This window comes from Podarcis melisellensis (genome assembly GCF_964234715.1).
Source record: "Podarcis melisellensis genome assembly, chromosome: 2".
Lineage (NCBI taxonomy): Eukaryota > Metazoa > Chordata > Lepidosauria > Squamata > Lacertidae > Podarcis > Podarcis melisellensis.
In genome coordinates, this window is record NC_138529.1 from 33,034,877 (window position 1) to 33,056,909 (window position 22,033).

General features: G+C 44.3%; 3 protein-coding genes across 5 annotated transcripts in view; 2 read left to right on the top strand and 1 right to left on the bottom strand.

Annotated features, from left to right (window-relative positions):
• CDR2L (cerebellar degeneration related protein 2 like) overlaps window positions 1-4,811 on the top strand; it is a 31,806-nt gene extending 26,995 nt beyond the window's left edge. For all 3 annotated transcript variants that reach the window (XM_081899786.1, XM_081899787.1, XM_081899788.1), the window contains one exon: window positions 1,505-4,811. In XM_081899786.1, the coding sequence (XP_081755912.1) occupies window positions 1,505-2,390 (886 nt within the window). In that variant the 3' untranslated portion in view covers window positions 2,391-4,811. The remainder of the gene's footprint in view (window positions 1-1,504) is intronic.
• USH1G (USH1 protein network component sans) overlaps window positions 1-22,033 on the bottom strand; it is a 162,559-nt gene that overhangs the window by 113,524 nt on the left and 27,002 nt on the right. The window lies entirely within an intron of this gene.
• On the top strand, window positions 9,295-16,994 carry MRPL58 (mitochondrial ribosomal protein L58). The gene is made up of 6 exons (XM_081899928.1): window positions 9,295-9,517; window positions 12,298-12,334; window positions 13,435-13,494; window positions 14,704-14,786; window positions 16,015-16,184; window positions 16,850-16,994. Exons 1-6 carry the CDS (start codon window positions 9,329-9,331, stop codon window positions 16,932-16,934), a joined length of 624 nt encoding a protein of 207 aa, XP_081756054.1. The 5' UTR covers window positions 9,295-9,328; the 3' UTR covers window positions 16,935-16,994.

Genomic DNA, 22,033 nt, shown 5'->3' on the forward strand with positions numbered 1-22,033 from the left:
AACCGGCCCAGGCAAGCTAAACCTTGCCGACCCCTGCTTTGGTGTGTTTGCTTGTTCCAGCGGGAGCCGTCTAAACCAGCAACATGCTTTATTGCAAACACAATCTGCTGAAAACCAGCAAGCGGAATTTTTGCTGCTGTGATGAAAGGAATATGCTATTAGGCCATAAGCTAACCCTAGGCAAAATCCGTTCAGTGCCTTTATGGATGCTTCCCCCACAATACCCCTGTGGTACTTTACCCAGAGTGCTGTAGGACTGTGTATGTTGCCTTAATAAAACCTGCATTTGGGTTTTTGTAGGTCACATTCACTCTGGGCCACTAAGAAGAATTTTCAGTACCTCTCCCAGCCACCAGTTACAACCTAGAATGGAATGGGTCATGGGGGGAGGAGATGGTATGGCTCCTCCCACCCCACTTCCATCTGTTTCAGCTAATGAATCTGCTTCAGGCATCTTAATGGGGGGAGATAATTATATATGCTGACAGAGATAAGCCAGTGTTTTCCATATTATAAAATGATTCAGGGAGATGTTATCCCACTGGGATCATATTTATAACCATCCTCCCTCTCACTCTGGACAGCTAGCTTCAGAACTAGCTAGCTCTTTAGAGACTTGGAGGCAAACTTTCAGAGGTGAGCTGCCTTAACCCATGGTAATCCATGAATTTTTATTTTTTTCTTTCTACAGCCTCTGGTCAAATAAGTTTGTTTAGTGCTTTGGGCAGTAACCTGGAAAATCAAAACAGGATCCCAAAACTGTGTCTGGCATAGAATAGAACCATAAGACGGCAGACAACCCCCTTCAGTGCAAGAATTAGCTAACCCTTTCCTGTAAACGTTGCAATGCTTATAATAAGCAACATAGAGCACAACACATTTTTTTTTTATTCATCATCAAAATTCGCCTTAAAATCCATTATTCCCTTGAAGCCTATAGATTGTCTGTCTTCTTCCTTAGGAAACTAGCCTTAAGTACATGTAGCTTTCATTTGCTCACACTCATCCCTTCTTCCCTTTTCCTCCCTCCCTTCATTGTCTTGCCTGCAGATCTACAGCTGGGGCCCTTTTTTGCTTATATTACTCTTAAGAACACCATTCATAGAGGTGTCACTATAAGAACAATCATGAGTGTATAGTATGCTTATGAAGTCCTTTGAAAAGAATAGTGCAAAGGTTTTCTTTAGGTCAGTTAAGCAGAACCGTACTTGGTTGGTGACTAGGGTTCAATATGAAACTCAGGAAAGATAAGCAGAGTCCAGACAGCAAGTAGGGAAGCATATGTTTGCCTGTTCCCCCGTGGAAGAATTACTCTGGCACATGTTAAAATAGCACATCTCAATATTGGGTTCACATATATGTTGCCATTTGGGGTGTGATACATAGGATTCTGTTGTGTACAGAGGTAACTTCTCTGTTAACCTTTGCTGGGCTTATGATACCCACCCTAGGAATCTATAATGATTAGTTTGCTAATGGCTTTTTTTTGTTTTTTGGATATCAGATATGAAGATGCGTTCCAGATTCATAGCTCTTCAATGGAGTTCAGTCAGATGCCCTTGGAACGAGAGAATGAGCGGCTGCAAGCAATGGTGAATTCCCTCAGGTCCCAGGTCAACCAGGAGAAACAGCGGAAGGAGAGGGTGGAGAGAGAGTACACGTCCGTCATCCAGGAGTACTCAGATCTTGAGCAGAGGGTGTGTGAGATGGAGAACTGCAAGCTGCGCATTAAAGAGCTGGAAGGGGAGTTACTGGAACTCCAGCAGATGAAGCAAGTCAAGAAGTATCTCCTCAGTAGAGAGGACAACCTGTCAGAAGCACTTCTGGAGCCATTGAACAATGCCCCAGAAGCTGACTACATTGACCTAACTGAGGAAGATGGAGGTAGAAACCATGAATCGTCCATGACAGCCTCCCCAAACCACCCTGTACGGAAAAGCTGTAGCGACACGGCCCTGAATGCCATTGTGACCAAGGATGCTGTGAGCCGCCATGAAGGCAACTACACGCTGCATGCCAATAATGTACGCAAGAGGGGGATGTCAATCCTGAGGGAGGTGGATGAGCAGTACCATGCCCTGCTGGAAAAGTATGAGGAGCTCCTCAGCAAGTGCCGGCAGCACAAAGACAGCGTGCGCCATGCCGGTGTCCAAACCTCCCGCCCTATCTCTCGCGACAGCTCCTTTAGAGACTTCCGGGGAGAGGGTTATGAGCTGGACGAGCTCAAGACAATGGAGAAGAGCCTTAGCAAACACGTGGAGGCTGTAGACAAGCGGCTAGAGCAGAGCCAGCCAGAGTACAAAGCCCTGTTCAAAGAGATCTTCTCCCGAATCCAGAAGACAAAAGCAGACATCAACGCCACCAAGGTGAAAAAGAAGGCCACAAAGTGAATCCTGCTGCTTTGGCGTCACTGCGTTTGCCACAAGCAAATTCAGCATCGAGCTCTTCACTTCGGCCTCCTGCCTCCCAAGTCCTAGGAGCTTCTCACATTGATGTCTTCTTGCACAAAAAGGGAACCTCTTGGAGTGTTTCAGGAGTGGGAAGAGCCCACCTCACATTCTTCGAAGTCAGTGCTCCAAGCTGCCTGGGTCCCTGGATGTGCTGCAAAAAGCTCTATGTCATAGTTGTAGTTGGTACCCAAGATTTTCCAAGGAAACCCTTCGCATCACTGCAGCAGCCAGAAACCACAGGAAATTAAACGAACTAGCCACAGTCTCACCTTCTCCTGCGATCAGTTGGATTTGCTTTCCTTCAAGCAACACAGCAACAAGCTTGGATTTCTTACAATGCCCTGGAATACCCAGAACGTAATAATTTAAAACACCAGTTTCCAGAGGCAGCTTCCATACACGCACTCTTTTTCTTCAGTTTCCTTTCCCCCTTCTTCTTCCCATGAAGAACCCACAGATGCATCGGCAAGACTTTTTACTGGACTTCTCTCTTTCCGTAAGGGGAGCATGTTCTTCCTGTTTAAGCCATCCTCTTATTGGTCAGGTTTTTCAATTTTTACAATGCAAGCTCATTGCAACTGGAAAAACTTGAAAAAAGATTGCTGTTATGTCTTCATCAAGCATACCTAATTGTTCCACTCATATAAGATAGGACAGAGTGAGCATAGGTTTACACCTCCTCCAGTATTTTTATTTTAGGAAGTTAATTGTCATCACTTCGCTCATTTAACCTGGGCTTTCCAAGAAGCCAAACAAGAAGTGCTATTACTGGCTTGGAGAGACACCCTCGTCTTCATTTGGGTGTTGCGTTTCCCATGCCTTGCCGTTCAAGTGGTTTTTCCTAATTGTCTTTTGTGGCTGGCTCCTAAGACATGATTTGCATGGGCTTGCAAAAACTGAATAGTGATGACTCATGTTAAGTAGGAGCAAATTCAGCAAAACACCCAAGTTCAGTTGTCATCACTAATAATGTTGTTTATCACACTATTCCACACAGTCACTTGTTAGTTAACGCTTCCGTTGCCAAGCTGCCTTTTCCAAAGGCTCTCTCTACTCCATTTATACATTCAGCCTCGCCTACATATACCACACATTTACACACAAAAGGCCTCTTCAGTCTCAGGAATAGTCAGTATCCATTTCACAGAAATACAGAATTGGGATTCTTTAGTCACATGCTAATAAGTGATGGTTAGGGTCACATGCATATATGAAAATAAGCAGTATTATATTTCACTAAGTTTAGGGTATACATGCCAGAGTTCTCACTTGTGAGGGGACAATAGTAGCAATGATTATTAACTTACCAAGCAGTATTATACTTGAAGAAATTTTGGACCAGTTTCTTGTTTAGTTGTACCTGAATAAGACCCAAAGTCTGTGATGTTTCTTTGAAATCATGCTAGTGTTAAATGAGTCTGCCTTTTCATTATTTCCAGCTTATTCCTTCATGTCCTCTCACTTTTTAGCACTGTTTCTTCTTTGACTGCGATTCTCAAATCGCACGCTTTGCAGTGGTCAGTATTAACAGGCCCGAGCCAAGTGACTTGAGGACCATGGCTCCTTACAGTTGGCTGCCAACATTTCTGCTTCTTGCCATGCTTTTACATTTCATGTTGGTAGACCTGGTTTTGACCTGAACCCGATTTTGTGAACTAAGTAAATACAGGGTAAGAAGGCAGATGTGTGGAAAGTCAATGGTTAAGTCAAACAGAGTGAGATTTCTACTCCTCTGCCATCAGATTGTCATCTCGTTATGTGTTTGCTAGATTCTTGCCATGGGGGTCCTTGTGTTCAGCCAATTGAAGTCACTTTTGTAATGTGTGAAAGTATTTTTGAGCAAGCCTGCCCAGGGGCTCTTCTTTCTGGAAAGATTCTTCCTCTACTACTTAATGCCAAAACTTCTTTTGTACCCTTGATGTGGCCCAGCTTTTGAAGTATTAGGAGCCATAGACATGATTGTGGCTACCACTCTGGTAACCATAATGACAAACCTTCATGCCTTACAGTTGAAAAATCAAGTTGTCTGGGGGGTAAAATAACAAAGGAAGTTGGTTTTCTCAAGAGCATTTACCTTGCTCTGTGTGGCTGCCATCATGGCTGCTGATGTTTTGATTAACTTTCCTTTACTATCTTTCTACTAAGGGACTTTTGAACGGATGTTTGTTCTCAAGTCATCTGTTTGTTGCATCAGTATTTGGGGTGGGAGAGGGCCATTGCAATCATTCTTGGTTTTGAACACTGTTAATGTGCAAACCAGCATCCCAGTTTAAGTGTAGTATACTTAAAATTAATATATTTAAAAATGCTTTATTCTCTTCTTAAATAAAAAAAGAAACACCAGTATTCTGAACACGGAAATTTCTTGTGTTTATTTCTTTGCATTCCAGAAATAGGCTTGCTGCTTTGAATTCTCAGCATCATTTAGGTCAAGAAAATGCTTTAGGCATGATAAAAAGTGGAAGGTAACCACCAGAATGGATGTGCTGCTTCTCTTTATTTATTACATAACAGATAGTTCCTGTTTTTGTGGGACGAGGACTCACTCTGTTATTAAAAAGCACCCCTTTACACACGTCAACATTCTGAACGCTCCAGTAGCTTGAAACATTTTCTTCCATGCTTGCAAATGTCAGCTTTGATTTCTTGAACACACTTCAGAGTGATTACTCATGCAAGCAATGAGATATTAACACTTGCCTCAACAAAGGGACAGCTGCATCGCATTGTCAGTCAGTTCAGCAAAATGCTGAGAGCATAATTTCTTTGACCAAAAATAATACTGGCTGTATTGTGTACAAAAAAAATCTAGTGAACTTGTCTTTCCACTAAAAAACAGAATCTGCTTCCTACTTCTCTAGCGTATATCCATCTTAAAGCTCCCTGGCATGCTGTTCATCAGCTGGATCCTCGTTGTTGTGGAAACCTTTTATACAGCCTGGGGTGTAAATAGCAGACGGGACCAGAGGCACAATGGATGGGACTCTTAACTTTGTACAATAAGCTACATTCCAGACACACAAATCGGAGGATTATACACACACACACCACTTAGGCAGCTGAGGTGTTATCACAGGACAGTTTCCAGCCAGCCAGAAGCACTTGCATGGAGCAACCAGGTGAGAGGCATCGCTTGGGAGAGATGATGTGGCTTTGGGAGAGTCTGAGAGCTAGATAGCTGCATTTCGTCCCCCAGGCCTGAGGTCCCTTACAGCTGCTCAACATGAGATGAAAACTTGACACCGGTTGACCTAAAGTGATGGGCAATCCTGCTCTAGGTTAGATTTAATTTGGACTCGCTGAGTTAATAAACTGCTTGTTTGTTTCATATTTAGCTTGTTATTAAAGAGCTTGGTTTCTTCCAGATGGCCTCTGCTATGTGTCATCAGTTATATAACCTGCAAGCTCTGGAGACCCCCTTGCCAGGCACCACAGATGTGGCTCTTGCACAAGCCGAAGAGATGGATACCAAACTGGGGAAGCAACACCAACAGGAAAAGAGAGGCACTCTGGGTGCATGGGGAAAGGTTTATTTCTGGCCAAATGCACTTCAGAGCTTGTTTATGCACTTGCTGTGAACAGCTCTATTCAAAGCTTGCCCTCGGAAAGATTATTCCAAAACGTATACTGCCTCAAATAAATCACCAGGAGTTCCTTCCTGTCTTTTTTCTTCCTCCAAGTGGTATGGATTCCCAAATCTATGCCAAACAGGCTACGAGAAGGCTAGAAGCCTGTTTTTGGCCCTGATGTATGCTGACCATATCTAGGGTCTACAGAAGTTCAGGGGGCCTAGCCCCCAGTTCAGGGGCCTGCTGTGTCCCCCAAAGACTTAACTAATTTTGAGAGCAGTTGTGGAAAAATAAAATACACAGCGCTCTGGTGGCCAGAGTGAATGCATTCCTCCTCAGGCCCAAAATATTAGCCAATTTAGAGATTTTGAAATTTCAGTTTCATAATCTGGCAATGCCATACTGCCACCAAATTCCAGGTTGTTCAGGGGGAAATTGTCAGGAACCCTAAGTAGGATTAAATCAGCACCATCATACATTAGTATGAATGCAAATGGTTCAGCCTTCAGCAGATAATCAAGAGCCATGATCACAGTTTTTCAGCCTAAAGGCCTTCAGATTGGGGAAAGGGGCAAGTAATAAGGCATGGTTAGCTTCTAAAAAACACAAGCAAATCTCAATGGGCCACATTTTTGCATCTTTGCTGCCAAGCTCCTTCCACCCCAACTGCCATGCTCTCCATGTTGTGTCCCTGAGCAACTCACCACTATCCTCGGTCTCATTTGCTAGATCAACATTTCAAAGCCACAAGGTGTGATAGGAATTTTATGGTCTTAGATATATGGCAATATTCATAACCGCACGTACATAGATCAGCACAGGAAGGCCAACCTGGAACCATTTTGATTCCTAAACTGAGCAAATGTTTTCTCTGCAAGGTCAAACTGGAAAAGCCTCCCCTCTTTGCCTTCACAAATCCTGTCTTAAGGGTAGTCTCTGGTCGAATAGGTTGTGAGAACTAAGTATTTATCATTACAAAAGACTGGCCAGGCTCCCCAGGGTATCCAATCAAGTAACCTGCCAGACAGGAGATAAACAAGGGCAAGAGAAAAACAACATTTAAATTTCTGTGATGTAGGTATGATGTTTCCGGGGGTGGTCTTGATCTACAGGATGGGAATTTCAAAAGTATAAGGCTTTGCACACCATTTTTTCTGGGTCCTCCTCCTTTCCTGCGTGTGAGGGGAGCACCCTGTTGCAACAGATCAATAAAGATCAAGCTTACTAGCTGCTTTGCTTCTCAATATTCTCTGGTTGGCCTCTGTTATTTTCTTCTACCAATAGGGAACCTATGTAAGGACTCTATATGGGCTCTTGGATACCCCATAAGGGAAAAGGGCAATTTTTATTTGTAACAGAGGGAATTTTGGAAAACTTGCGGTCTTTTCTCCAAACTGCAACAGAGATTAAATACTGTCAAATACAAGATACTTCACTATGTCTGTTGGTTCTGGCAAATACTGTGAATAAGAGCGGGGGTTGGACTAGACGACCCTTGGGGTCCCTTTCAACTCTACAATTCTATGAAGAGAACTAATGAATTTACATCTAGTAACTTGGCTCCATTATATGAGATCCTGTCCACTGACCTCCTGCAGCCTAACCATTTACCACAAGGCAAAAGCACCAAATTTCAAAAAATCACATTTGATTATTTTGTCCCCCTCCAAATTTTTCTTTGATGAAGCATTTCCTCTGACCTATATCTGAACATGAACATTTGCTCTGTTTATGAAGCAGCAGCATTACTTCCAGTGATAATGAGACTCGTTCCTTGGGTTATCCAAGACTGAAAACTTAACCCCTCAGGCAACTGAAACCACGCATGTGGTTTCCATCAGTTAATGTATTTTACAGCCCAGTCTTATGTTTACTCAGAAGTCAATCCCTCTGAGTTCAATTAACCTTGCTCCTAAATAGGGAGATCTGCTATTCTTTAATTGGAATCTGTTATGTGCTGAGTTGAATAGGATCCAAAATGCAGCAGTCTGATTGGTCCTAGAACAATAGGATCCAAAATGCAGCAGTCTGATTGGTCCTAGAACAATGCAGCAGTATGATTGGTCCGCAGGAGCCACCCAATCCAGCTCCAGGTGGAAGTGAATCCACAGCCTGATTGGCCTACAGGAGAATCCCAGAATTAGCCAATCACGTGCAGCCCATTGTGTAAATAATGTATATAAAGCAGATATTGTGGGGGAACTTCCATTCCTCCTCACCACTATGAGCTGAATAAAGAGCATGAAATCCACTCTCAACTCCGAGTATATTTCACTGGCAACAAAGTTGGGATCCCACTGAGCTGACCGCCATACATAGCACTGCCACCTGCCGCACCGCTGCCTTGCACCGTGTATCCAGGCTTCAGCTCCGGGACCCAATGGCAACCGACAGCAGCTTCTCGCTGATCAAACCAGCATCAGGAGACTGGGAAGCATACGCCTCCCATTTCACCTTCCTCCTAGAAGCCAAAGGGGTCACCAACGACGCCAAGAAGAGGGTGATATTCTTCCGGATTTCAGAATCAAACTCCATTGAACACAGTGGGACTTGACTTTCAAGCAAATGGCTTGCATGCCTCCAACTTTGAAATTTCACAGGAATGCTTGGAAACATTATAGGGATTTCCTGCAAATAGCTGATGCACTCAAAACGAAAACAGAAGCAAATTTTGGCCCAGTACTTTTAATTATGAGGACAATGCTACAATTCTGAGCAGAATCCAGCGATTTACTTAGTTATTTTTTAAATAAAAAGTGCTATTTGCTCCATTTACTGTATACCTAATAGGAGTTTCTCCAGGCTGCTAACAAAGCAAATATAAAATAGATTAAAATGTAACATTCATATAAAACCAGTGCTTTTTTTCAGGGGGGATGCAGGGATACCCTGCATACCCCTAAACATTTTGTGAATCTTTGTACTTTTGTCCATTTTTGTCCCCAATTTGAAATATAAAATGGTGATTTTCTTGAGTCAAAATGAGAGTACCTCTAAACATTTTTTAAGGGGAAAAGCACTGTATAAAACAATTAAAACTAAAACAGATTCGTTTTAGAAACTGAAATACAATTTAAATCTAAGAAGCTCAGACTGTGGAAGATAAAAGTGTTCAGAAGTGGACAGCCTATATCAACAGCAGCGCAGGCGCAGCGTATCTCCTCCGCAGATTTCGGAATCGCATATGCGCACTTATGCAAAAGGCGGAGGGGAAAGGTGAGGAGGAGAACCGTGTTTCTCCGGAACGGCAAGTGACCGAGTGCCTTTTGTAGCCGGACTTTTTTAGAGCAGCACTCAGCCCAGCACAAGATGGCGGCGTGCGCGCTGCGCTGCGTCTGGCGATGGCAGGCGCTGAAGCTGCTCTCCGCAGAAGCGGCTCGGGACTTCCCGCGCCGAGCCATCGCCTCCGCTCGCCCAGACTCCGGTTCTGAATTCCGGAGCGAATACAGCTTGGACAAACTCTACGCCTCGCAGCAAAAAGGAGCCGACGCAAAAAAGGTTAGGAATCCGGATTGGAGGCGATTGATGGTCGGAGCACCTAGATCTATATAAAAAGCAGAGTAGCGCCTTCCGTGGATTTCCGTTTGCATAGTTCTACGCCTCTCCCTCACCGCCGGTCTGCGGGCGGAAGTTGCGTTGCCCCATGTAAATGGATAGGCCTAAGAATAGGAACTGGGGAAACGCCGGTTCGAATCCCAGCTGCGCTTATTAACTTCACTGGGTGGCCTTGGGCTTGTCGTTGTCTCTTACCCCGGCCTACCTCACGGAGATGTTGGGAGGATAAAATAGAGCTGCCTCTTGTTTAGAGGGGGGTCATGATATAGACAGGTGTAATAAATAAAATAGCATATTTTCTCTGAGGGGATAGCCATAGCTGTCAACTTTTCCCTTTTCTTGCGAGGAATCCTATTCGGAATAAGGGAATTTCCCTTATAAAAAGGGAAACGTTGACAGCTATGGGATATGTGAACAAATGCGAGCAGCAAAGATAAACAATTATTGCTTTTTGTTTATATATTCATATATTCTCTATATCTCAGTTTCCCTCCCTTATGACACCCAAAACAGTGTATGTTCTGTTCCCAAGCAGCCTCCTATCCAGCCACTGACCAGAACCCAGTCCTGCTTAGTTTGAGTAAGGTGATGGTTCTGCAAGCTGTTATACAGTGGTGCCCCGCAAGACGAATGCCTCGCAAGACGAAAAACCCGCAAGACGAAAGGGTTTTTCGGTTTTTGCGACGCTTCGCTAGACGATTTTCCCTATGGGCTTGCATCGCAAGACGAAAGCCCATAAGGAAATCTCGGGGACCTTTTTTTAAATGCTGGCGGTGGGGAGCAAAGCCTTTTCCCCCCCTCCGGACTTCAGAAGAGGTCCAGGAAGGCCGGCGGGGGCGAAAGGCTTTGCTCCCCACCGCCAGCATTTTAAAAGCGGTCCGGGATAGCAGGGAAGCGCTTCCCGCTATCCCGGACGGCTTTTGAAGGCAGGCAGGGGGGGCAAAGACTTTTGCCCCCCGCCCACCTTGGGAAGAGGTCCAGGACCTCTTCCCAAGGCGGGCGGGGGGCAAAAGTCTTTGCCCCCCCTGCCTGCCTAACCGGGGGCTTTTAAATCGCCCCGGGACTGTCCGGGGCGATTTAAAAGCCCCCGGACGGCTTTTGAAGCCTCCCCCCGCCGCCCGGCTTCGGGGCATCGTCCCGATGCCGGGCGGCGGGGCGAGAAAGCCTCCCCCCGCCGCCCGGCATCGGAACGATGTCCCGAAGCTGGGCGGCGGGGCGGGAAAGCCTCCCCCCGCCGCCCGGCTTCGGGGCATCGTCCCGATGCCGGGCGGCGGGGCGAGAAAGCCTCCCCCCGCCGCCCGGCTTCGGGGCAGGAACGCCTCCCCCCGCCGCCCGGCTTCGGGGCATCGTCCCGATGCCGGGCGGCGGGGCGAGAAAGCCTCCCCCCGCCGCCCGGCTTCGGAACGATGTCCCGAAGCCGGGCGGCGCGGCCGCGAAGCCTGGGCGCGCTGGCAACTCTCCGCAAGGAGCGCTCCCGCTGCTTGCGGAGAGGTCCGCGAAGCCTGTCCTGGACCTCTTCTGAAGGCAGGCGGGGGGCAAAAGTCTTTGTCCCCCCTGCCTGCCTTCCCAGGGGCTTTTAAATCGCCCCGGACAGCGGAGAAGTCCTCCGCTGTCCCGGGCGATTTTAAAATGCCGCCCGCCAGAAGAGGTCGGGGGAAGGCGGTTTCCATAGGAACGCATTAATTGATTTTCAATGCATTCCTATGGAAAACCGTGCATCGCAAGACGAAAAACTCGCAAGACGAAGAGACTTGCGGAACGAATTAATTTCGTCTTGCGAGGCACCACTGTATTGTACTACCCTTTTGCTTCTAACTCTGCCTTTACTTAATCTTAAAGGTTATCTAATTCAACTTCCTGCCAATGTAGGAAATTCACTCCTACCATTTGCCTAATAATAACAATAATAATTTATTTATTTATACCCCTCCCATCTGGCTGGGTTTCCCCAGCCACTCTGGGCGCCTCCCAACAGAATAATCATAATAAAGCGATAAGACATCAAACATTAAAAACTTCCCTAAACAGGGCTGCCTTCAGATGTTTTCTAAAAGTCAGATAGTTGTTTATTTCCTTGACATCTGATGGGAGGGTGTTCCACAGGGCAGGTGCTACTACCAAGAAGGCCCTCTGCCTCGTTCCCTGTAGCTTCACTTCTCACAGTGAGGGAACCAGCGATAGGTAGCTATCCAGTATGTTTTATCTGGAGAATGGCAATGAGATGTTGAGACTGAATTCAAAGGTGGTGATTTCTTTTTCAGACTCAGTCGTACAATGATTCTGCATGTTGAAGTCCTCATGAGTTGCCCCTCCTGTTTTTTCTTGAAGGTTCAGATGTGATAAACTAGAATTGTGAATGACTTGACAATAGTGGACACAACTTACTGCTCCTGGTTGAATAAAGTGTTTTCAGAATCTGATGATCCACACCTAGTTCAAGAAGTCCTCTGATTGTGAGCTTTGCTGAACTGAAAAATGGTCACAAGAGTCTGGTCTAAGACGTTAAAGCTGAGGAAACAAAATAATTTGAGTGCCTAGAAATCTATATTGTACAAAGTAAAGCTAAAAATTGATAGACCCTGCCAATGGCCTTTAAAAAAAATAATCTATTGCTGTAGTTGCATATTTTTCCATTTTCTGTTTATACTCTAATTGTACTACAGAAATTTTTACAGTAGTAGTAAGTTGCAGTTGCTTAACAATATGTATCTCTGTGTTAACAGGATTTGGCAAACCAGACTGTTCCCGTCATACCTGTAGGTGAGTCCAGAACCTTAGAGAAGTGACGTCTCTTTCTCCCGAATGATTTCCCCAGGCATTCATTTTATTTGCCTGTAACAGTGTAATCCTATGCAGGCTTGCTTGGAAGTAAGTACTATGGCTATATTTCTGATTTAATCAGGCCTATAGGCTTGTGCTGTAAATCAGTTAAACTTTTATTTAGTGGAGGATTGGGTACTGACACAGAACTGCAAAGAACAGGTGAGCCAATCATTAACAAAACGATGCCTTATAGTGCTTGTGTTGCCAGTGGAGGCCACATGCCAGTGGTGGGTGAGGCCAGAGGCAAAAGTGAACAGAGCAAGCCATGTGCCTTCTTTGTACACACAGTCACACATCACCCTCTGTTTTCCATCCAGGCAGGCAAGAGGCATTATCAGAGTTCCAGGACATATTATAGCACAGCAAAGACACTCAAGGAGAGTGTGAAACATGGTCTGCAGAGGGGATGTAGCTTGGGGAGAGTCCCAAGGACCACATAAAGAGAAACATTTGGCCCCTGTGGCTCAGGATCTACCCCCATGCTAAGCCAAACCTCAGGAGTAATGTGGCTGCAGTATTTTCACATGCACCGGTATACTTGCTTGCTCATTCTAAGCTCTAGTTCAGCTTAATGCCATACGTAACTCAGGAGGCTATCTTAATTTTACATTTGATAAAGCAGTAATTAATTCTGTGTGTCTTGTATGCTACCTTAAAAAATATATACTTCAAGCATTGTTTTTATTATATATCGAAAACATTCAGAAACATATATCCTAAAAACAATGCCCATAGTCCCATGTAGTCTTATTGGGAAGTAAATCCCGTTGGTGGAAAATGCTTTCGCTGAGGCTGCCACAGCAATTCATTACCTGCTTATTTCACCAGATGGAGAATAACTACTTAAGGACAATCAGAATGCTCCTACAGGAGTGTTTATTGGAGTTACCTTCATACTTCACCTCTATTCCAAGTGTGACCTTCCAGATCAGTATATCCTTTCCTATGCAATTTCACCCATTCTTCTTCTTCTTCCATATACATAAACAAAACCATGACTGTATCTTTTCAATATTTCTCTTTGCAATCTTTTCCAGATCGTTTGTCCATATCGTATTGCCGAAGTAGTGGCCCAGGAGGTCAGAATGTTAATAAAGGTACGAAAAACATCGGAGCAGATTTAAATAGATACTTGTCCTGGGCATGTATACTTGGGAGTGAGCTCCCTTTTGAGGAAACATGAATAGAATCAAGCTGTGGATTTTTCTGTTAACCAGTGGTGCTATTAGATGTGTAAAGTTAACGTTTGTACATCTAAATCTGAGGACTCATTAGCCTTATGAATTTGACAAGTACTGAAAGATCAGTGCTTCTTTTTAACTGTCAGGTGGTGTGGTGGTTGCTCACGAGTAGCCAGGCAGGACTCCAACCTGTCTTTGGCAGGTTTTTATTTGTGCAAACTATTTAAAGTGCACGACCAGAAAGTTCATGTCTGTCTCAATCACTTGCAGATTCCGGGAGTGGCCCCTTCCGGTTTCCCCTCCAGCATAAGAACTTAAGACACCCCAAATCTCCGCCTTCCCTCCTTGCGTTTCACACCTCTGCGTAAACTGGGCGATGGAAACGGTGTGCCTGTTTCCTGGCTGGCCGGGCTAGGTGAGGCGCCTGGGCTCTGAGTAGCATCTTTGAGCCCTTTCCTCTCTCGGCTTGCCCATTCCGCCTCTGCTCCACTGGAGGTGTGGCTTTCCCCCTCGTTGGACGAGGAGCTGCTTCTCAGGAGCGTGAGCAGCTCCCATGCCTCCCTCCCCTGTCCCGATGGCAGCTCCCTGACATTAACTAGTTTCTCTTTTCTTCATTTTTTTTTAAAGATCAGAGTTAATATTCAGTGCTGTAATAGGAATGCCCTCTCCTGTCCTCTGCAAGTCCCTGTGTTCCTCCCCATCTGCTCTAGAGGATCCTCCAACCCTTTGGAGGAAATTTTGGGACATGTGTTTGATAGATAAAACTCCTATGACTTTAAAATGGTTCTTTTGAGTTGTTTACAAGGAAACATTGTTTAAAAGGGGGGAAATGCTCCTGAGGGAGGACTTTGCCAGCCAAAATGCATTAGGCATTAATAAAAAGTACTACTTTTTGGCTTTGAGTCTCCTTTTTTTTGCCGCGTCTCTTGAAATGCCAAGAATTCTTCTGAAAATGCAGGACCCTTCAAAGTTAGATGGTGGGGGTGACATTTTGCATGGCAGCAAGATCAGCTGGTGGGTATGTGTGACATTGAATTAAAATCTGAACCTGCAGCCTTTGGATAGGATGTGTAGTTCTCCATGTGCCCCTAGGAATAGTCATGTATTTCTTTGTTTCACTCGCAGTAAATACGAAGGCAGAAGTCCGGTTCCATTTGGCAACAGCAGATTGGATCTCGGAAGATGTGCGACAGAAAATGGCCACAATGGTAATTCTTAGCGTTTATCTTTCTTTTCCTAGGTACTTCCCAAGCTATTTAGCCCAGCAGGATAGTTTGATCTTGGTGTATTAGTTTATTGAAGCAGCACACAAGGAAATTAGGGTGTTCTAAGAAGTCATTTAGGCAATATAACTCAATATTGATTACATATAAACCTATGCTAACTGATTAGCATCACATTCAAGGCACAATGCAGTGCTGAAAATTTGTTGGCTGAGGGACTTTTGGATTTGTGCATTCTATTTGTATGGGCTTCTTTTCCATTCCTGGGCTGAGCACACATTGGATACAGCAGCCGTTTGGTCTAGGCATAATGCAAGCCTAGGACTGCTTGCCACCTTTAGCTAGTGTCTGGTGACCTGTGCAAATCTAACTTCTGCATTGAGGAAAGTAATTGCTAAGCATAAGCTAAGTTAATGGCTGGAATTTTTTTTTACCTAAAACATTTTAACACTGAAAGTGATCTATTATCCTTACCTCATTTTTCACTCTGCAGTGTGATTGCTCTATACCCAAGAACAGTGCCTGGAGGGTTTGGTTAATTGTCGCAACTCTTTATTTGTTGAAGATGTGTTACCCTATTATGGAAATCAGATCCTTTTTTTCATCAGCACTCTGGTGCTGGGTAATGTAATAGAGGAGCCTTGGAGCAGTGGAGATATTGAGGTCCACGCAACAGAACACCTCACCTAGTGGCATCAGCCAGATCCTAGTGCTTGAAAGTTTGCTGTTCTTGACATTCTGCTGGAAACTTGTTTATATTCTGCAAAAGCTCCCACAGTTACAGTAGTACTGGCGTGCCTGCTCTCAGGTTCCCCTGCCCAGTAAATGAGGTATCCACTTTTTACTGGGCAGCCCATATCCAAGGTGGGAATAAGCAGGATTCTAATCCACAGCTTCCTATAAGCAGTTTACTGAGACACAGATAATTTCCCCAGCACCATTGCACAGTAAATCTAAAACTTTCATTGAGGCTGCAGACCCATGTATTCCTGGGAATAAGCCCCATTGAACCCGGTGAGAGTTAACTTCAAAGTGAACATGCATAGGATTGGGCTGTAAGGGTAACTTTCAGAAGAGACGGTCAGAAGTTGCCTCCTGTGGCAATCATGTCTGCTTCCCTCTTTTTAAAAAAACAAAAAACAAAACCTTATTTTTAGGCTGGTAAACTAATGAAAATGGAACGCTCCATAGTAAAAAATGTTTTCTTTCCCAGCACAAGAATAGGATCAGTAAATCTGGAGAACTGATAGTCACCTCTGAAGTAAGTCGCTACCAGATGAGGAATTTGGCAGCTTGCTTGCAAAAAATCAGAGAGATGATTATAGAAGCCACTGAGATGCCTCGGACTGAATCGAAAGAGACGGTGGAAATGATCAGAAGCAGGTATGAGTCCACTAGTCAGATAACACTTCAATCAGCATGTATCTGTAGCTGACAGCTGTTGCATTAAAAATGGCACCCTACAGTGCTCACTTAGAGCAAGGTGAAATCATCTGTAGCTACCATTAGCCAAGCAGAGCAGCTACTTGCTTCCAACTGTCAAGGGTGCGTCACAAAATCATATTAGGTAGCTTAGGCAAGGGTCCAGGAGGCCCTCAGCTGACCCCTGGTTTTAACATATCATAATAAAGAAGATAGCCTTCATTTTCTCTTAGTTCTAGCTGGACAAGCTGAGACAGTTTTTGTTTCTTGACTTAGGGCAGAGCACCATGGGTCATCTCTTGTGTGTATTAGAGTGTAAGTGGACCTCTGGAATCGTAATATACACATCCAAGGTAGCATTGCTGTATTTCACTTATATAGAAAGGGCATCACTTTCAGAATGTTGCACTTGGATAAAACATAGCGGGTACATCTTCTCTGGGAAAATATCAACTACTTCAGGCTTTTTAGGAGAAATATCCCTTGACTACTTAGGATTTTGCTTTTCTTTGAAATGTTGATTCTGCATGACAAGAACCTGATACAAATCATTTATGATAACAAACCGGAATCATTTCACAGACACACTTAAGTATGTCATCCTCAACCTCTCTATTTGATTTTAGGGTGGAGAAAATGAACCGTGAACGCCTCCGACAAAAAAAGATTCGCTCTTCTGTAAAACAAAGCCGGCATGTGGACTTTGACTGAACGCACCAGAGAAAAAGAGCATTCTGGAACACGTCCATTGAACTCTTTCTAATATTTGGATTTGGAAAAGAATAAAAAAAACCTTACACCATAAAATCTGTTCCTTGCAGTTTATGAAATGGGGGTGGACGTTTTCGCTAAAACTAATGGAGCTTGAAGCTGAAGTCCTATGTCAACTGCCATAACATACATTTACCAAAGTAATTAATCCAACTCTTCTTGGCTGTAGCACAGAGCTTTTCAAACTGTGTGTAGTGACACGTTAGTGTGTCGACTGCAGTTTGTAGATGTGTCATGCAATGCTGGAAAGGGGCTAGTTTAACCTCCTGATTCGGTAGTAAAACTGAAATACTGTTGTCACAAAATGATGCATGTCTAAAAAGTGTGTCACCAACATGTCAAGTTTGGAAAGCTCTGCTGTAGCGGTTAGCTTTTAAATGAACAGCTCTTCTAAGCATGAGTCTTGTACATTTTTAGACTCATTTCCAGGGCAGCTGTACTGTACCGTGTTTGTTTGCTATCCCTGCTTTCTCGTGCAATCTGTTCTCACCCATCCTAAACCTGTTCATATTTATGTGCACATAAATATTTGAAATATTTATATCCCATTTTTCTACCTGACAACAGGCATACAAAGCACCTGAAAACTAGTGATACTTTAAAAAGGGGAGGGGGGGCAGTAGTGCTTTTATGAACCCTTTGTGGCCAATGATTATGGAGAATATCCAGTTCTCTTGCCTTAGATGTTGCTACCGCTGGGGCTACATAGCCCAAACATTGGGAGCTACCTCGTTTCCCAGGCAGCTGTATGAATTACAATGCAGCCATTTTGACATTAAATTGGATGTACGTTGTTGGAAGACTTGAGGCAGCAATGGGGCCTCACACAAGTTATGAACTAGCTGCCCCTCTCTGAAGACCCTGTTGTTTCCCTGTTCATGCTGTAGCTTTGTATGTTTCCTGCTACGTATGAGAGAGAAGAGAATGCAAGGAAGTTACCGAGCAACAACTGAGTCCTTTTCTACTGCTTCTAGAAAAGGGATGGGGAATCTGTAGCCCTCCTGATGTTACTGAACTCCCATCAGTTCCAACCAGCAGTGCCAATGGTCAGGGATGATGGGAGTTCTGGAAGAAGTGGAAATAAAGGGTAGAGAAAACATGGAATGACATAAAATCAGGAGTGGAAAGAACCTTGTCTCTTCTTGCTCATACCTCTGATCTGGTATCTTGGGGACCAGAGTTGTTTCTTAGCCATCATGCTGCAGCTTGCTAACTTAAATGATAGCATTTTTACAGGTGGTTTATTCTATAATCAAGTTAGGCATTTCCTTGATGTTTTCTCTTGAATTACTTTCTGCAACTGCTTTTTTCTGAGGCAAAATTTATTTCCGTGAAAGACATCTGTTCCATACTTCTTGAAAACCATTGTTATAAATAATAGAGAATACAGTTCCTTCTTCGTGCATTTTCTGGAAGAATCTCGACAGTACTGTACTTTGAAAAGGCCACGTGTTCCTCTTTTCTAAAGCCAATTTTTAGTTAGTTCTGATTGCCACAAGAGGGCACTATGGATTTAAGGAAAAGGTTGCTTGTCATTTTGTTGCTATAAAATCACAATGCAGCATTTTTACAGTAATTCTATTTTTTTAATTAGCAGTTGTCACGAGGAAGAAGCAGGCTACTTATTTAGAACATGAGAGGTAGAGGAACATTATTTTGAACACTGGGCAAAGTTCACATCACTGGCTGGTTAAAAATAGGCTTTTAAAATTCTGATATGATAGAAATTCTTCTGGAATACACAATCAATATATTAATTGGGAGATGTACTGTATATAATACCTAAGACTCCAGCTGCAGTATACATTTAGAGCAATATCATACCACAGCAAACAGTCATGCCTTTCCCCCAATAATTCTGGGAACTGTAGTTAAGGATGGGACAAAATAAAAAAATATATATTCCAGTAGCACCTTAGAGACCAACTAAGCTTGTTATTCATTGCTAAGCGCTGTAAGGACACCCCAGTTCCCCTTAACACAGCTACAATTCCCAGAGTTCCCCTGGGAAGAAGGACTGATTGTTAAAGCGTTCCGAGAATTGTAGATGTTCTGAGAGGGGAACGGCGTCCTCACAACACCCAGCATCCTTAACAAACTACAGCAGGGGTGGCCAACCTAAGGCCCGGGGGCCGGATGCGGCCCAATCGCCTTCTCAATCTGGCCTGTGGTCTGTGAATCAGCGTGTTTTTACATGAGTAGAATGTGTCCTTTTATTTAAAATGCATATCTGGGTTATTTGTGGGGCATAAGAATTCATTCATTTCCCCCCCCAAAATATAGTCTAGCCCAGTGTTTCCCAACCTTGTGCCTCCAGATGTTTTTGGCCTACAACTCCCATCATCCCTAGCTAGCAAGACCAGTGGTCAGGGATGATGGGAATTGTAGTTCAAAAACAGCTGGAGGCACAAGGTTGGGAAACACTGGTCTAGCCCACCACATGGTCTGAGGGATGGTAGACCAGCCCCCTGCTGAAAAAGGTTGCTGACCTCTGAACTACAGTCCCCAGGATTCCTTGGGGGAAGCCATGATTGTTTAAAGTGGCATCATAGTGTAACCTAAGGCTACAATCCTGACCCCAGTTTACCTGGGGCTAATCCCTATTGAATTCAGCAGGATTTACTTCTGAGTAAACATGCATAGGATTGCTCTGTTAGAGACCTATAGGTTGGCATCCAACTGAGTCGCACAGAAGACCCACTGAAATCAAACAAATTAGTTGTGAGCAGCCTAAGTCCATTGAGTTGCTTGGGTCTAATCTGATCTGTGATACGTATATTGCCTCACATAGAAATTATGGTTCACAAGGATGAACTGCTTTAGAAATTTTGCAGCACCTTGAACTTCTTAGCCAGCATCTATGGGATCAAAGCTTCCAAAACATTTAAGCACCTGACTGAATTTTACCTGTTTCAGATGTCCACATAATCTGTTGGGAACGACACTGCTTCCAGGCACTCCCTGATCTGCCCTCTGCATATAATTTTAGGCAGGCCCAAGGCCTTCTTCCGGTTGTCTTTGGTTATGTTTCTAACACAGACATGTAGCAGTGATAGACTAAACAGGGTTAAACCCAAGACATTTTGACACCTGAGGTGGACCCCAACATGGTGTCCCTTTTCCCGCCATGGAAGAAGGGGTGAGGGAAGATCTAATCAGGAATAAGGGGGAAGAAAGATCAACATTGGGATCTGCTGGCCCAGTGGATTCTGCTGCCTTGCAGGTGGGCCAACCCTGGTTAAACCACAGTAATGGCTGACCTGTTTATTCCTGTGGCATTAATAATAATAATAATAATAATAATAATAATAATAATAATAATAATAAATTTATTTATACCCCGCCCTCCCCAGCCAAGGCCAGGCTCAGGGCGGCTAGCAAGCAATAATAAAAACAAATTGAATGAATACAACTTAAAAACAAGATTAAAATACAACATTGAAACATTAAAATGCAGCCTCATCACAGGAGGAGAAAGGAAAAAAGAAAGAGTGGGAAGGAATCAAATTGACTCCAAGCCAAAGGCCAGGCGGAACAACTCTTGTCTTACAGGCCCTGCGGAAAGAAATCAGATCCTGCAGGGCCCTGGTCTCATGAGACAGAGCATTCCACCAGGCTGGAGCCAGGTAATGATGAAAACAATAATTTTAAAATGAGATGAATTAAATGTAAGAGAGGAACAAGATAGTTTAATGAGAACCACCAAAGTGAATTGGGAGGAAAGGAGAGGGAAAAAAAGAAATTCACCCCAGATGGGACTCGAACCCACAATCCCTGGCTTAGGAGGCCAGTGCCTTATCCATTAGGCCACTGGGGCTCGCTGGAAAAAAAGCGTCTACGTTCTTACTTAACTCTGTAATAGCCGAATTAATTTCACAGCGCCTGTGTACCCCTGCATAGAGCCCGGGCGCTGGTTTCTCCCACCCGCCCGCACGGCTTGGGACAACGCGCTTATAAACGAGGGAAGGAACAACAAATGCTATCCGATAATCGATCGCCTCGCCCTTTAAAAATTAAGTGAACACCGCGGCTTTTCAGAATCCTAAACTGCTGACAATGATAAAAGAAGTTAGTAGCAGCAGAGCTGAAATCTATAGATCAAATGCTCAAGGCCACGTGGGGCAAAATGTACATTCTGCACATGCTCAGAGGCACCGCGCATTAAAGAGGGGGGAGAATCAAAGCCGCAGCATTCAGCTTGGGGACCCTACGCATAATCACAGACTGAAAAGTCCTATAAATGGATAATTTCACTAACGGGGCGGTCGATTTCTAATGAGAAACTTTTCAGATCTTCCTCTGCTTCTCTTCTTCCGGGGTCCTTTTTTTTTTTTGCCTAAAGGTGATGGGGGCCACTTTCCACTGGTGTGCACAAGAAGCACTCCCTTTCTTTATTCACGTTTTTGCACCCTGGCTCAGATGTTAAGCAGCTAACTGCTTGCAGAAGAAGGAGAAGACCTAAAAAAATTAAAGGTTTCCTGGTTAAACCCTTAAAAGCTGCAGCAAGAAACTCTCGCGAGCTAGGAGAGTTTCACCGCCAGGCAATGCGGAAAGGAAAATGGAGGGCAGCAATAAACAGCGGGAGATGGCACGGAAATTAAAAGCAACCCGCCGTCGTCTCAGAAACATGTGAAGTTTAACTTCTTTTAAAAGGCCATCGTCCGCTACCTCCTGCTTTATACCTTCTGTTTACCAATACCGCTCTGTGTCTGCAAGTGACCGCGTGGCCTAATGGATAAGGCGTCTGACTTCGGATCAGAAGATTGAGGGTTCGAGTCCCTTCGTGGTCGATACGTTTTAGCGGTTCAATAACAATCCCGAGATACAGGACCAATAAATATCAGACGAAACATCTAACTGGAATTTAATTAATTCGATGTACGAAACGTGCTCCCCAATTCCACCCCGAAAGCGAGCTGCCCTTCACGCGTGTTCTTAATCCTATCGTCTAATCAGTTTTATGGAGAAAAAACAGAAAATGGTGCACAGTCGCGGAGGGGGCGAGTTTTATATTTACAGAGCACTAAACTAAAACGACT

Bases quoted from the DNA above. Each gene is read 5' to 3' on its own strand.
- MRPL58 (XM_081899928.1), top strand. From the start codon at position 9,329: ATGGCGGCGTGCGCGCTGCGCTGCGTCTGGCGATGGCAGGCGCTGAAG. The intron at 9,518-12,297 runs GTTAGGAATCCG...CTGTGTTAACAG, and splicing joins AAGGAGCCGACGCAAAAAAG to GATTTGGCAAACCAGACTGT. The intron at 13,495-14,703 runs GTACGAAAAACA...TTTCACTCGCAG, and splicing joins AGGTCAGAATGTTAATAAAG to TAAATACGAAGGCAGAAGTC.